The sequence below is a fragment of the Cherax quadricarinatus genome, chromosome 20, assembly GCF_038502225.1.
Source record: "Cherax quadricarinatus isolate ZL_2023a chromosome 20, ASM3850222v1, whole genome shotgun sequence".
Lineage (NCBI taxonomy): Eukaryota > Metazoa > Arthropoda > Malacostraca > Decapoda > Parastacidae > Cherax > Cherax quadricarinatus.
The window spans coordinates 42,933,160-42,948,041 of NC_091311.1; the positions used below are offsets into that span (position 1 = coordinate 42,933,160).

The window sequence follows — 14,882 nt, forward strand, 5'->3', positions numbered from 1 at the left end:
GAGCGTGCACTTAATGAGTATTACATTATGTATCGTAGGGGTTCTTAAATGGAGATATCGAGGGTTGAAGGTAGACACACTTGTTGGATGGTAACGATATATTGTCAAACTGTGATGATAGGAGATGGAGCCCATCCTTGCCGTGTTCTAGCCTGGATGTCTAACGCCGACTGAGAAGGAGGCAGAGGTACGAATGTACACATGCGCATCCCGTGACGTCACACAAACAGTCACAGGCCTAAAAGGGATCTCCTATCTAAAGCACATGGATGATACTGATATGCTATACAACACAGGGATCAGCAACTATGCTGACATACATACCTTTTTTTTTTTTAATCACAGTAATATATAATAAATTTTCTAGGTGTCATGGAGTTCAGGCAGCTACATTAACGGGTCTGTTGGTGGTGTTTACATCAAGGAAAGCCCTCCCGAGGATCTTTCAACTCTTCTTCATCAGCATATGAACCAGGAATTATGTGGAGAGATGGTAAGTAAACATGACTACAGTGGACCCCCAGATATCGTAGTATTTGGATTTCGTAATATTTGGAAATCGTGACAATTTTTCGTCAAAATATTGGCTCGGCAATTATCATTGAGCTTGATAATAGTCATTTGTCCAGAAAGTGTCTGCACGGCAACAGCGGCCTGACACTCAGTGTACCATTGTTTATCAGCCAGTGAGTGCGATCCCACGCGTTCATACGATACATTTCGTATTATTCCATTCATTTTAGTGCTTGCAGCTGCTAAATAAGCCGCCGTGGGTCCAAAGAAAGTTCCTAGTGCCAGCCAGTCCTTTGGTAAAGGGCTGAGAGAGAGAGGGGAGGATGTGCCTTCTTCAGTGATTCTGTGATGTGTACTATACTAAAGCAGCAGGAGTAGACAAAGGCTATAGTGCCAGCAAGTGATAAAGTGTAGTATTAACAGTGTAGCAAGTAAGTTAAGCGATTAATCGATAGATAAAGGACAGCACAAAACCGACTCCTCCAATGTTGTTGGAGGTATATAGTGCTACTGACTAACACCGCTGCCTTTGCTGCCGCCATCACCACCACTATGTAAGGCTTATCTTTCTGTGGCCCTTATACACCCAACAACAAACAACACAACAACACTTATCACGTACGTAATGACATATTTTATTCATTCTAGATTATATATCATGTTTCTATGTTGTTAATATTGTTTATTATGTCATATTAGATGAATAAGCCGTAGAGTTGATATAAGTGTCATATTGAAGGACTATCTTGTCCTGTCTCCCAACACACTTCCCTACTGCCCCCACAGTTCCTAACATATGCCAGAAACAGACCTCTCTGGAACACTTTTTTGAGCGACGGGTCCAGTGACTCGAGCTGGTTTAGTGGCATTAAAAAACAGAGAAGGGAAGTAACCCCGGAAAAGGACTTGGTAGCTGAAGTTTTTATGGAAGGGGATTCCCCTTCCAAACAGTAATTTCTCTATTCCCTCCCCTCCTCCTGTCTTCAATACACTAAGAAGAGACTTCAATAAAGGTAAGTGCCATGTTGTTATTCTTTTATTCTTCATGTCTCATTGTTTTCTGTGTAGGTAAATGTATATTTCATGTAAAGAGTTATTTTTTCCTAATACTTTTGGGTGTCTGGAACAAATTAATTGGATTTACTTTATTTCTCATTGGGAAAATGAATTCGGAAATCATCAAATTTGGCTTTAGTCACACACTCTGGAATAGATTAATTACGATAACTGAGGGTCCATTGTATTATACTTTAAATAACAAACAGTACATACTGCATTTGTTGATCTATAACTTGTGTACTCTTCTATAAAGTTAAGGGAATGTGATCTAATGTATATTCAGGGCTGGATTAAGGCATGGGCTGCAGGGGCAAAGGAAATAGAGAACAGGAACTAGTAAGAAAATAGAAGGAAACCCAGATGGGGTCTGTGTATGTGCATGTGTAGTGTGACCTAAGTGTAAATAGAGGTAGCAAGATATACCTATGAGACAGAAAAAAAGACACCAGCAATCCAACCATCATGTGAGCAGTAGATTTTGGCTTGTCTATGATAGAATGGGTCTATGCAGTGAGTGTGTACTATATTAAAAGAAGACTTGCCCCACACAGTGTGGGGAAAACAGAACAGTGACCACGTATGTGGTTTACAGTAGCAAATTTATGGTGTATTTTCGGATGGTTTTTATGATTTTATCCTCAGTTTCTTGGTTTCATTTGATAGAATGGAAGATGTACAGTAATGCGGTAGTCTGCATAACTGTAAAGCTTCTATTTTTTGTTTGAACAAAAATTCAAAACGAAAGCAAGTGTAATGTAGGAGAGGCCTGGGGATGTAACTAATAAACAGAGGAAATGTTGTTTTAGTGCCAGGAATGTCTACATTGTTTATTCTGGACCTTATTTTTAAATTTGCATTTTTTGTGCGTGAAATTGATCACTTTATTGGATAGTTGAAATAGTTAAATGGGCAGTTTCTGGTGCTCAGTTGTTAGAATAGAAAGCATGCTAATAAAATAGCTAAGAGTTTAGTTGACTGGAACAATGAAATTGGCCTAAAATAGAGCTAAGACTGGATGAAATTGCCAGTAGGTAAATATTGCTGAGACTGGTAACTTTGCAAAAGCATAATTCCATAAGTTTTCTGTCAAATTTTGTACTTTTGGTGTCATTACATTTGGAAAAATATACTTCATTTTATGAATTTTTTTTTAATACCCTGAGAACAAGTTTCAGATTAAGGGTTCAGAAAGGGTTAAGGCAGTCTTTTGATATTAATAATTTAATGGAGTTTTGGATTAAGATTGGTTATTTTAACTTTGGTATGATATTAGTAGGGTTTGTGTGGTTTATTTTGTGGTGTATTAATTTATCTTTGTGTGTGTGTGTCACTATTTTTTTATTAGTACATGTGCTGGGATAGAGGTTGGCTTAGGAAAAGTTGGAGGGAGGGGGTAAAAGAGGTTTTTGTGTGCGAGGGGCTTGGACTTCCAGCAAGCATGCGTGAGCATGTTAGATAGGAGCGAATGGAGATAGATGATTTTTAGGACTTGACGTGCTGCTGCAGTGTGAGCAGGGTAATATGAAGGGATTCAGGGAAACCAGCAGGCCGGCCTTCAGTCTTGGAGATTGGTTGTACAGTGTCTGCACTCTGAAGGAGGGGTGTTAGTGTTGCAGCTTTTAAAACTGTAGTGTAAGTGCATCTCTGGCAAAACAGTGATGGAATGAATGATGATGAAAGTTTCTTTTTTTGGGCCACCCTACCTGGGTGGGAAGTGGCTGATGTATTAATAATAAAAAATTAAATAAATATTCTGGGTGTCAGACATGGTCAAAGTGCTCTGCAAATATCACTCATACTATTACTAATTATATGATTTTAATAATGGCTGGTAAGTGATGGTTAAGGTGTTTTAATTTTTAAGTCTCCCTGCCTTTGGGGAATGTTCCATATTAAAAAAAAAATTATACAATGATACAAGCCATATAGATAATATTTCAAATGAAAATTTGTTTGTTCCTAGTGGTGAATGAAATAAATGTAAATACAATTTTGAGGCCAACTCTAACTGAAAATATTTTCTTTAGATGGCACAAGACTGTGGGAATGCTGGAACACCTCTGCCAGTTGTGGGATGCGAGGTGGAATTTACACCTGATCAGCAGTACAAGATAATGCGCTCAGGTGAGTTACAAATTAAATAATACTCTTATTTTCTTAATGTACAAGTCTGTGGAAAATTTCCTGGACATTGTCAAGGGATCTCACTATCATAGTTTATTATTTGGTAAAAAGCCCAAATTGATTTGTAGAGGAAGGGCTAAGTGTCTTCAAGCTCTTAGCCTCTTGTTCCTCGAAATACTGCCTTGAAAAGCAACCCTTCATTCCAGTCAGTATTATATGTAGTCTTTATTCTTTTATGGTTACATACTATTTTTTTTTTTTTCAACAAGTCGGCCGTCTCGCACCGAGGCAGTTAATTTCACTTCTGATGATCATCCTGATAAAACTCATGTACATGTATATGTTCACCCTTTATTATTTTTAAATTTTAATAATCATGATCCCAAAGGAATCCCAAAGGCCTGTTATCTTGGGTGTAAAGGAAGCAAAATAAACACAGCAGAAAAACTTTTGATTTGTATTATCCTTCAATTTAGAACAGAAGTATGTACACTATATACACTATGTACAACAATAGGTGTTAGTGCACTCCACGGTAAGCAAGGCAGAATAGAAGCCACTTGAGAGCAGACCGTGCTTCAACCAGCTCTAGAATGGGAATGACAAGAGCAGACAGGTGAGTGGTACCCACAACACCTTTGCGATTGCCAAAACCATCTTCTCATTGGCTGGAGCCTGGGTATTGATTAAATGACGGGGTCCCATCATCAACCCTTAGTACCTGGTTCGCTGGTTGGGGGAGATAATCGTTCAGTGAGGGTGTGTACGTGCGCCAAATGAAGGTTACGTACTCTTTGCATGCCACAGTCACCCTGTCTTGGTGGAAAATGTCTGATGTATTGAAAGAAAGAAAAATCCCAAAATCTACTTGACCCTTACACATGCCAGCTGTTATTCCATTATATTATCATGTACTTTAAATAAATGCCTTCAGACCCTGTTATTAGTTGCTTGCTCTTCTCTTCCCTATCATGAATTTCGTCTGTATTTTTTTTCCCACCCTCCAACTACACGTTTGCTGTGGACATGAACCCCTAGTTGTACCTAGCTCTTTGCTGGGGTTGAGTATATTGCTATCTTGAAAGGGTGATTAATGCAGGCTATTATGACTTTTAAATTCTATCATGCATGAAGCTACCATCTCAGAGGATTTCTGGGTCCTGCTGTCTGTCTGCATGTTTTGATTGATTTCCTATTTATTAAAGGACATGTTGCTTTTAAGGAGCAAAGGGCTGGTAACCCCTTCTCCTGTATACATTACTAAAGTTAAAAAGAGAAACTTGTTTTTCTTTTTCGGCCACCCTGCTTTGGTGGGATACAGCCGGTTTGTTGAAAAAAAAAATTGCTTTTATTTTTGTACTAGACATGCACTCTAGTTATACCTTACTCCAGTAACCTGCCTTGGATTACATAAGAGCAACACAATGAAAGATTCTCTTAATTTGATAATTGGGTGTGTAGGCAAAAAGGTAATGTCCATTAAATGTATTCTTGAATAACTGTAGGTTCTCATGGTAGATGTAAGATTGTCTACGATTAAGGTTTGTTCTTGTGTGACATTTCTTGCTATTTCTTGTATCTTTAAATGTGAAAAAGCAATCCTGTATATAAATGTACTATTTTTTTTGTTTTGTTTTGTTTTTACTAACACAGTGGAGTGTAAGTTGTGATGTAAATACTAATTTTCATCTTGCATCTTTTCTTTACCAGCGGACTTGCCAGTTGTGTATGATCACAACAATCCATCTGCAAGTATTCAGACTGTGGCCAAAGTAATAGAAAGGGATGAATACAAGGTGCGAAAAAAACCCAAAGGACGTGCTAAATTCATTGGGCAAAGCAAGGTAAGTTTTAAAAATTGTTAGATATAAAAGTTCTGTACCTTGGTTAACAGATATATTTGTATTGGAATACTAGTTATTTCAGGGTGACTCGGAAAAAGGGAACCCATTCACCATCATTCATTCAATCTGTTTTGCCAGAATATCCTCCAAGTGTAACATCCACATCCCTCCTTCAGTGTGCAAGGCTAGTTTGGAAAACTGGTCTTCCTGAAATTCATAAGTGTTATCTTGCTTGCACAGAAACAGTACGTCAGTTGTTAAAAACCACTTGTCTCCACTCTCTCAACCTAACATGTTTACATGAGCCTGCTAGAAGCTCAAGCCCCTAGTGCTCAAAACAACCTCAACCACCCCCTTCCCTTCCTTTTAACTGTTCTTGGGACAATGACTACCCCACCTACCTTCCTTCTCGTCATCGCTTTGTCCCTGTATTCTCTCTAAATATCAAAACCACCTCCAACTCCTCCTCAGTCCTCACAATTCAGTATACCCTTGGTGACTTCCTCCTGTTGTCTTATTTCAATGCTTCAAATTTTCATGTCAAATATTCAGTCCACACATTGCTCCCAAATCTGACATCTCCATTGCCTCCAGCCTCTTTGGTGCCACATTCAAAGCCCATGAACACCCATTTAAGTGTTAGTACTACTATACTCTGGTACATTACACTTTTTGCCTTCATATATATACTTTCTTTCCACAGATGCCTCAATAGTGCATACTTAGTAAAATCAAAACCACATGAGTGGTACTCGTTTACTAGCACTGCTATATAGGCAGCACACTTATAATACCACCAGTAACCTGTATCATAGCAGTACACTCAATCAACCTTATCCACTTATCTTCAGAATCTTCCTAAAGAAATCATTAGCAATTTGCCCCATGGCCTGGTGACAAAAGCTCTCGATTCACACGCTGAGGGTCCAGGTATGATTCCCTGTGAGGGTAGAAACATTGGGTGTGTTTCCCTACAACGGTTGTCCATGTTCACCCATCAGTAAAAGTGGGTACCTGGTGTGGGTCTCATCCTGGGACATTGTTTACCTAATTTGCCCGAAATGCTCTGCATAACAAGGGGCTTTCTATATTGTAGTATGTAATTGATGTAGTAGGTTGGTAGACAGCAACCACCCAGGGAGGTACTACCGTCCTGCCAAGTGAGTGTAAAACGAAAGCCTGTAATTGTTTTACATGATGGTAGGATTGCTGGTGTCTTTTGTCTCATAAATATGCAAGATTACAGGCATGTCTTGCTACTTCTACTTACACTTAGGTCACACTACACATACATGTACACGTTTATTTATACACACTCATCTGAGTTTTCTTTGATTTTATCTTAATAGTTCTTGGTCTTATTACTTTTCCTTTTATATCCATGGGGAAGTGGAATAAGAATCTTTCCTCCGTAAGCCATGCGTGTTGTAAAAGTCAACTAAAATGCCGGGAACAATGGGCTAGTAACCCCTTTTCCTGTAAAGATTACTAAAAAGAATAAGAAGAAAATTGTCAAAGTGGGAAGTCTGAATGTGCGTGGATGTTGTGCAAATGATAAGAAAGAGATGTTTGTGGATGTTATGAATGAGAAGTAACTGGATGTCCTGGCTTTAAGTGAAACAAAGCTGAAGGGGGTGGGAGAGTTTCAATGGAGAGGAATAAATGGGATTAGGTCAGGGGTTTCAAATAGTTAGAGCTAAAGAAGGAGTAGCAATAATGTTGAAGGAAAAGAGGGACTACAAATGTATAAATTCAAGGATTATGTGGAGTAAAATAAAGATTGGATGTGAAAAGTGGGCTATAGTAAGTGTGTATGCACCTGGAGAAGAGAGAAGTGTAGAGGAGAGAGAGAGATTCTGGGAAATGTTGAGTGAATGCGTGGGGAGTTTTGAATCAAGTGTGAGAGTAATGGTGGTTGGGGATTTCAATGCTAAAGCGGGTAAGAATGTTATGGAGGGAGTAGTAGGTAAATTTGGGGTGCCAGGGGTAAATGTAAATGGGGAGCCTTTAATTGAGCTATGTGTAGAAAGAAATTTGGTAATAAGTAATACATATTTTATGAAAAAGAGGATAAATAAATATACAAGGTATGATGTAGCACTTAATGAAAGTAGTTTGTTAGATTATGTATTAGTGGATAAAAGGTTGATGGGTAGGCTCCAGGATGTACATGTTTACAGAGGGGCAACTGATATATCGGATCATTATTTAGTTGTAGCTACAGTTAGAGTAAGAGGTAGATGGGAAAACAGGAAGGTGGCAACAACAAGTAAGAGGGAGGTGAAAGTGTATAAACTAAGGGAGGAGGAAGTTCGGGCGAGATATAAGCGACTATTAGCAGAAAGGTGGGCTAGTGCAAAGATGAGTAGTGGGGGGGTTGAAGAGGGTTGGAATAGTTTTAAAAATGAAGTATTAGAATGTGGGGCAGAAGTTTGTGGTCATAGGAGGGTGGGGGCAGGAGGAAAGAGGAGTGATTGGTGGAATGATGAAGTAAAGGGTGTGATAAAAGAGAAAAAGGTAGCTTACGAGAGGTTTTTACAAAGCAGAAGTGTTATAAGAAGAGCAGAGTGTGGTGGAGGTACGTGAGGCATTACGTAGAATGAAAGGGGGTAAAGCAGCTGGGACTGATGGGATCATGACAGAAATCTTAAAAGCAGGGGGGGATATAGTGTTGGAGTGGTTGGTACTTTTGTTTAATAAATGTATGAAAAAGGGGAAGGTACCTAGGGATTGGCAGAGAGCATGTATAGTCCCTTTATATAAAGGGAAAGGGGACAAAAGAGAATGTAAAAATTATAGAGGAATAAGTTTACTGAGTATACCAGGAAAAGTATACGGTAGGGTTATAATTGAAAGAATTAGAGGTAAGACAGAATGTAGAATTGCGGATGAGCAAGGAGGCTTCAGAGTGGGTAGGGGATGTGTAGATCAAGTGTTTACATTGAAGCATGTATGTGAACAGTATTTAGATAAAGGTAGGGAAGTTTTTATTGCATTTATGGATTTAGAAAAGGCATATGATAGAGTGGATAGAGGAGCAATGTGGCAGATGTTGCAAGTATATGGACTAGGTGGTAAGTTACTAAATGCTGTAAAGAGCTTTTATGAGGAGAGTGAGGCTCAGGTTAGGGTATGTAGAAGAGAGGGAGAATACTTCCCGGTAAAGTAGGTCTTAGACAGGGATGTGTAATGTCACCATGGTTGTTTAATATATTTATAGATGGGGTTGTAAAAGAAGTAAATGCTAGGGTGTTTGGGAGAGGGGTGGGATTAAATTATGGGGAATCAAATTCAAAATGGGAATTGACACAGTTACTTTTTGCTGATGATACTGTGCTTATGGGAGATTCTAAAGAAAAATTGCAAAGGTTAGTGGATGAGTTTGAGAATGTGCGTAAAGGTAGAAAGTTGAAAGTGAACATAGAAAAGAGTAAGGTGATGAGGGTATCAAATGATTTAGATAAAGAAAAAATGGATATCAAATTGGGGAGGAGTAGTATGGAAGAAGTGAATGTTTTCAGATACTTGGGAGTTGAAGTGTCGGCGGATGGGTTTATGAAGGATGAGGTTAATCATAGAATTGATGAGGGAAAAAAGGTGAGTGGTGCGTTGAGGTATATGTGGAGTCAAAAAACGTTATCTATGGAGGCAAAGAAGGGAATGTATGAAAGTATAGTAGTACCAACACTCTTATATGGATGTGAAGCTTGGGTGGTAAATGCTGCAGCGAGGAGACGGTTGGAGGCAGTGGAGATGTCCTGTCTAAGGGCAATGTGTGGTGTAAATATTATGCAGAAAATTTGGAGTGTGGAAATTAGGAGAAGGTGTGGAGTTAATAAAAGCATTAGTCAGAGGGCAGAAGAGGGGTTGTTGAGGTGGTTTGGTCATTTAGAGAGAATGGATCAAAGTAGAATGACATGGAAAGCATATAAATCTATAGGGGAAGGAAAGAGGGGTAGGGGTCGTCTTTGAAAGGGTTGGAAAGAGGGGGTAAAGGAGGTTTTGTGGGCGAGGGGCTTGGACTTCCAGCAAGCGTGCATGAGCGTGTTAGATAGGAGTGAATGGAGACGAATGATACTTGGGACCTGACGATCTGTTGGAGTGTGAGCAGGGTAATATTTAGTGAAGGGATTCAGGGAAACCGGTTATTTTCATATAGTCGGACTTGAGTCCTGGAAATGGGAAGTACAATGCCTGCACTTTAAAGGAGGGGTTTGGGATATTGGCAGTTTGGAGGGATATGTTGTGTATCTTTATACGTATATGCTTCTAAGCTGTTGTATTCTGAGCACCTCTGCAAAAGCAGTGATAATGTGTGAGTGTGGTGAAAGTGTTGAATGATGATGAAAGTATTTTCTTTTTGGGGATTTTCTTTCTTTTTTGGGTCACCCTGCCTCGGTGGGAAACGACCGACTTGTTGAAAAAAAAAAAATTGATGTCAGCTAGGCCTGTATACCTTGTACATGTACTTTTAGAATAAAGATATTATTATTATTATACAGCCTTTCCTCACTTAATGACTGAGTTCCGTTCCTAGGACCACGTTGTTAGACTAATTCATCGCTAAGTGAGAAGCATACCATAATGGTAGTGGGTTTGTCATCCATCTTTGATATTGTTTTAATGTAACCTTTGCACCATTTATAATATTTCTGATATATTTTTAAATGTTTCTACTGTGTACTGTATATTGAAATAACAGAATAGAGGAAATCAGCTTTAATGTACATTATTTTTATTTTTTTAACACTGGCCGATTCCCACCAAGGCAGGGTGGCCCGAAAAAGAAGAACTTTTACCATCATTCACTCTATCACTGTCTTGCCAGAAGGGTGCTTTACACTACAGTTTTTAAACTGCAACATTAACACCCCTCCTTCAGAGTGCAGGCACTGTACTTCCCATCTCCAGGACTCGAGTCCGGCCTGCTGGTTTCCCTGAATCCCTTCATAAATGTTACTTTGCTCACACTCCAACAGCACGTCAAGTATTAAAAACCATTTGTCTCCATTCACACGTATCAAACACGCTCACTCATGCCTGCTAGAAGTCCAAGCCCCTCGCACACAAAACCTCCTTTACCCCCTCCCTCCAACCTTTCCTAGGCCGACCCCTACACCGCCTTCCTTCCACTACAGACTGATACACTCTTGAAGTCATTCTGTTTCGTTCCATTCTCTCTACATGTCTGAACCACCTCAACAACCCTTCCTCAGCCCTCTGTACAAGTTTTGGCAATCCCGCACCTCCTCCTAACTTCCAAACTTCGAATTCTCTGCATTATATTCACACCACACATTGCCCTCAGACATGACATCTCCACTGCCTCCAGCCTTCTCCTCGCTGCAACATTCATCACCCATGCTTCACACCCATATAAGAGCGTTGGTAAAACTATACTCTCATACATTCCCCTCTTTGCCTCCAAGGACAAAGTTCCTTGTCTCCACAGACTCCTAAGTGCACCACTCGCCCTTTTCCCCTCATCAATTCTATGATTCACCTCATCTTTCACAGACCCATCTGCTGACACGTCCACTCCCAAATATCTGAATACATTCACCTCCTCCATACTCTCTCCCTCCAATCTGATATCCAATCTTTCATCACCTAATCTTTTTGTTATCCTCATAACCTTACTCTTTCCTGTATTCACTTTTAATTTTCTTCTTTTGCATACCCTACCAAATTCATCCACCAACCTCTGCAACTTCTCTTCAGAATCTCCCAAGAGCACAGTGTCATCAGCAAATAGCAATTGTGACAACTTCCACTTTGTGTGATTCTTTATCTTTTAACTCCACGCCTCTTGCCAAGACCCTCGCATTTATTTCTCTTACAACCCCATCTATAAATATATTAAACAACCACGGTGACATCACACATCCTTGTCTAAGGCCCCCTTATTTACTGGGAAATAAGTTCCCTCGTTCCTACATACTCTAACTTGAGCCTCACTATCCTCGTAAAAATTCTTCACTGCTTTCAGTAACCTACCTCCTACACCATACACCTGCAACATCTGCCACATTGCCCCCCTATCCACCCTGTCATATGCCTTTTCCAAATCCATAAATGCCACAAAAACCTCTTTAGCCTTATCTAAATACTGTTCACTTATATGTTTCACTGTAAACACCTGGTCCACACACCCCCTACCTTTCCTAAAGCCTCCTTGTTCATCTGCTGTCCTATTCTCCGTCTTACTCTTAATTCTTTCAATAATAACTCTATCAATAATAACTCTACCATACACTTTACCAGGTATACTCAACAGACTTCTTTCTTTCTTTCAACACACCGACCGTATCCCACCGAGGCGGGGTGGGCCAAAAGGAAAAACGAAAGTTTCTCCTTTTACATTTAGTAATATATACAGGAGAAGAGGTTACTTGCCCCTTGCTCCCGGCATTTTAGTTGCCTCCTATAACATGCATGGCTTACGGAGGAAGAATTCTGTTCCACTTCCCCATGGAAGTAAGAGAAAATAAACAACAAGAACAAGAACTAGTAAGAAAATGTATTAGAAAACCCAGAGGGATGTGTATATATATGCTTGTACATGTATGTGTAGTGTGACCTAAGTGTAAGTAGAAGTAGCAAGACATACCTGATATCTTGAATGTTTATGAGACAGAAAAATGGACACCAGCAATCCTACCATCATGTAAAACAATTACAGGCTTCCGTTTTACACTCACTTGGCAGGACGGTAGTACCTCCCTGGGCGGTTGCTGTCTACCAACCTACTACCTATACTCAACAGACTTATCCCCCTATAATTTTTGCACTCTCTTTTGTCCCCTTTGCCTTTATACAAAGGAACTATGCATGCTCTCTGCCAATCCCTAGGTACCTTACCCTCTTCCATACATTTATTAAATAATAGCACCAACCACTCCAAAACTATATCCCCACCTGCTTTTAACATTCCTATCTTTATCCCATCAATCCCAGCTGCCTTACCCCCTTTCATTTTACCTACTGCCTCACGAACTTCCCCCACACTCACAACTGGCTCTTCCTCACTCCTACAAGATGTTATTCCCCCTTGCCCTGTACATGAAATCACAGCTTCCCTATCTTCATCAACATTTAACAATTCCTCAAAATATTCCTTCCATCTTCCCAATACCTCTAACTCTCCATTTAATAACTCTCCTCTCCTATTTTTAACTGACAAATCCATTTGTTCTCTAGGCTTCCTTAACTTGTTAATCTCACTCCAAAACTTTTTCTTATTTTCAACAAAATTTGTTGATAACATTTCACCCACTCTCATTTGCTCTCTTTTTACATTGCTTCACCACTCTCTTAACCTCTCTCTTTTTCTCCATATACTCTTCCCTCCTTGCATCACTTCTACTTTGTAAAAACTTCTCATATGCTAACTTTTTCTAGGTATAAATACTGGTCAAAGAGCCCGTTGTAAGTCCGAGGCGTCAGTAAATGAGTACATCGCTAAGTGAGGAGAGGCTGTATTATTATTAACTGCCACAACTCCCACTTAGTTTGTTTCATTATCATTTAATCTTTCGCCTCTCCCCAACACTCTTGCATTCATTTCTTCTACAAAACCATCTATAAATGTTAATGAAAGTGACATCATGCAGCCCTGTCTAAATCCTACTTTCATTGAACTATAGTTTCTCTCCTTTGTACATGCCTCACTCTGCATAAAAACACTTTACTACTATTAGTAACCTACCCTGTTTTATGTCTGCATCATCTACCACATTGCTTCCGTTCTTTCTTTCAACACACCGGCCGTATCCCACCGAGGCGGGGTGGCCCAAAAGGAAAAACGAAAGTTTCTCCTTTCACATTTAGTAATGTATACAGGAGAAGGGGTTTCTAGCTTCTTGCTCCTGGCATTTTAGTCGCCTCTTACAACACGCGTGGCTTACGGAGGAAGAATTCTGTTCCACTTCCCCATGGAGGTAAGAGGAGATAAACAAGAACTAGAAAGAAAATAGAAGAAAACCTAGAAGGGTGTGTATATATATGCTTGTACATGTATGTGTAGTGTGACCTAAGTGTAAGTAGAATAGCAAGATGTACCTGAAATCTTGCATGTGTATGAGACAGAAAAAAAAAAAAAGACGCCAGGAATCCTACCATTGTGTAAAACAATTACAGGCTTTCATTTTACACTCACTTGGCAGGATGGTAGTACCTCCCTGGGTGGTTGCTGTCTACCAACCTACTACCTAGGTTGCTTCCATCTTCTTCTTTCTTTCAACACACCGGCCGTATCCCACCGAGGCGGGGTGGCCCAAAAGGAAAAACGAAAGTTTCTCCTTTTACATTTAGTAATATATACAGGAGAAGAGGTTACTAGCCCCTTGCTCCCGGCATTTTAGTTGCCTCTTACAACACGCATGGCTTACGGAGGAAGAATTCTGTTCCACTTCCCCATGGAGATAAGAGGAAATAAACAAGAATAAGAACTAGAAAGAAAATAGAAGAAAACCCAGAGGGGTGTGTATATATGTGCTTGTACATGTATGTGTAGTGTGACCTAAGTGTAAGTAGAAGTAGCAAGACGTACCTGAAATCTTGCATGTTCATGAGACAGAAAAAAGGACACCAGCAATCCTACCATCATGTAAAACAATTACAGGCTTTCGTTTTACACTCACTTGGCAGGACGGTAGTACCTCCCTGGGCGGTTGCTGTCTACCAACCTACTACCTAGGTTGCTTCCATATCCTTATCATATACTTTATCTAAATCCATAAATGCAATAAATGGCTTCCTTCCCTCATCAGTGTAAAAAGGGGTTTTTTACCAAGAGCCAACGGTTTTCAGTGCCCGACAAGATAAAATTTAAATTTTGGATATAAATCCGAAAAAAGGGGTTTTAAAAAAACACATATGCAAAGGGTTAAAACTTTTTTCAAGCCCCCGGGAAGCTTCCGTCGGTCAGAAAGTGGAACAGTAGAGATGTGAAGGCATGTTCAGTTCCCTCACCCCAAAGTCGTAGAATTTTTGGGGGTTTTGTTTCCCCCGGAAATTCAGTTCCCTAAAATCCCGGAATTTAAAAAGGGGGGGATTAAATACGGGCGGGAAGGGGAGGGCAGGGGAGTAGTGGAGTAGTAGTAGTAGAGGGACTGAGAGGTCGTCCTTCCCGATCCCTTCCTTTCCCTTTAAAAACTTTCCAAAGGGGTTTTTTTGAAAATTCCCCCGTGTTGCAGCAAAGATTTCTTAAAAAAGGGTTTTCAATGGAGGGTTGTTAGGAAGAAATGCACAGTTAGACATCTTTTTTCCAAACTTTCCAAAACATTAGGGCCCTTTAGTCAAAATTTGGGGGAAAGATAGAGATTGAAGACGATTTAACAG

General features: G+C 39.9%; 1 protein-coding gene and 1 long non-coding RNA gene across 3 annotated transcripts in view; both read left to right on the forward strand.

The window, feature by feature from the left end:
- Positions 1-14,882, forward strand: part of LOC138852996 (uncharacterized) — a 150,182-nt gene that overhangs the window by 73,678 nt on the left and 61,622 nt on the right. The gene's annotated exons all lie outside the window — the stretch shown is intronic.
- Positions 1-14,882, forward strand: part of LOC128700895 (uncharacterized) — a 91,252-nt gene that overhangs the window by 52,121 nt on the left and 24,249 nt on the right. Inside the window, exons 6-8 of one of the 2 annotated variants that reach the window (XM_070087011.1) lie at positions 368-493; positions 3,600-3,696; positions 5,407-5,540. In XM_070087011.1, coding sequence (XP_069943112.1) covers positions 368-493; positions 3,600-3,696; positions 5,407-5,540 — 357 coding nt within the window. The remainder of the gene's footprint in view (positions 1-367; positions 494-3,599; positions 3,697-5,406; positions 5,541-14,882) is intronic. The other variant, XM_070087012.1, reaches the window with a different exon arrangement.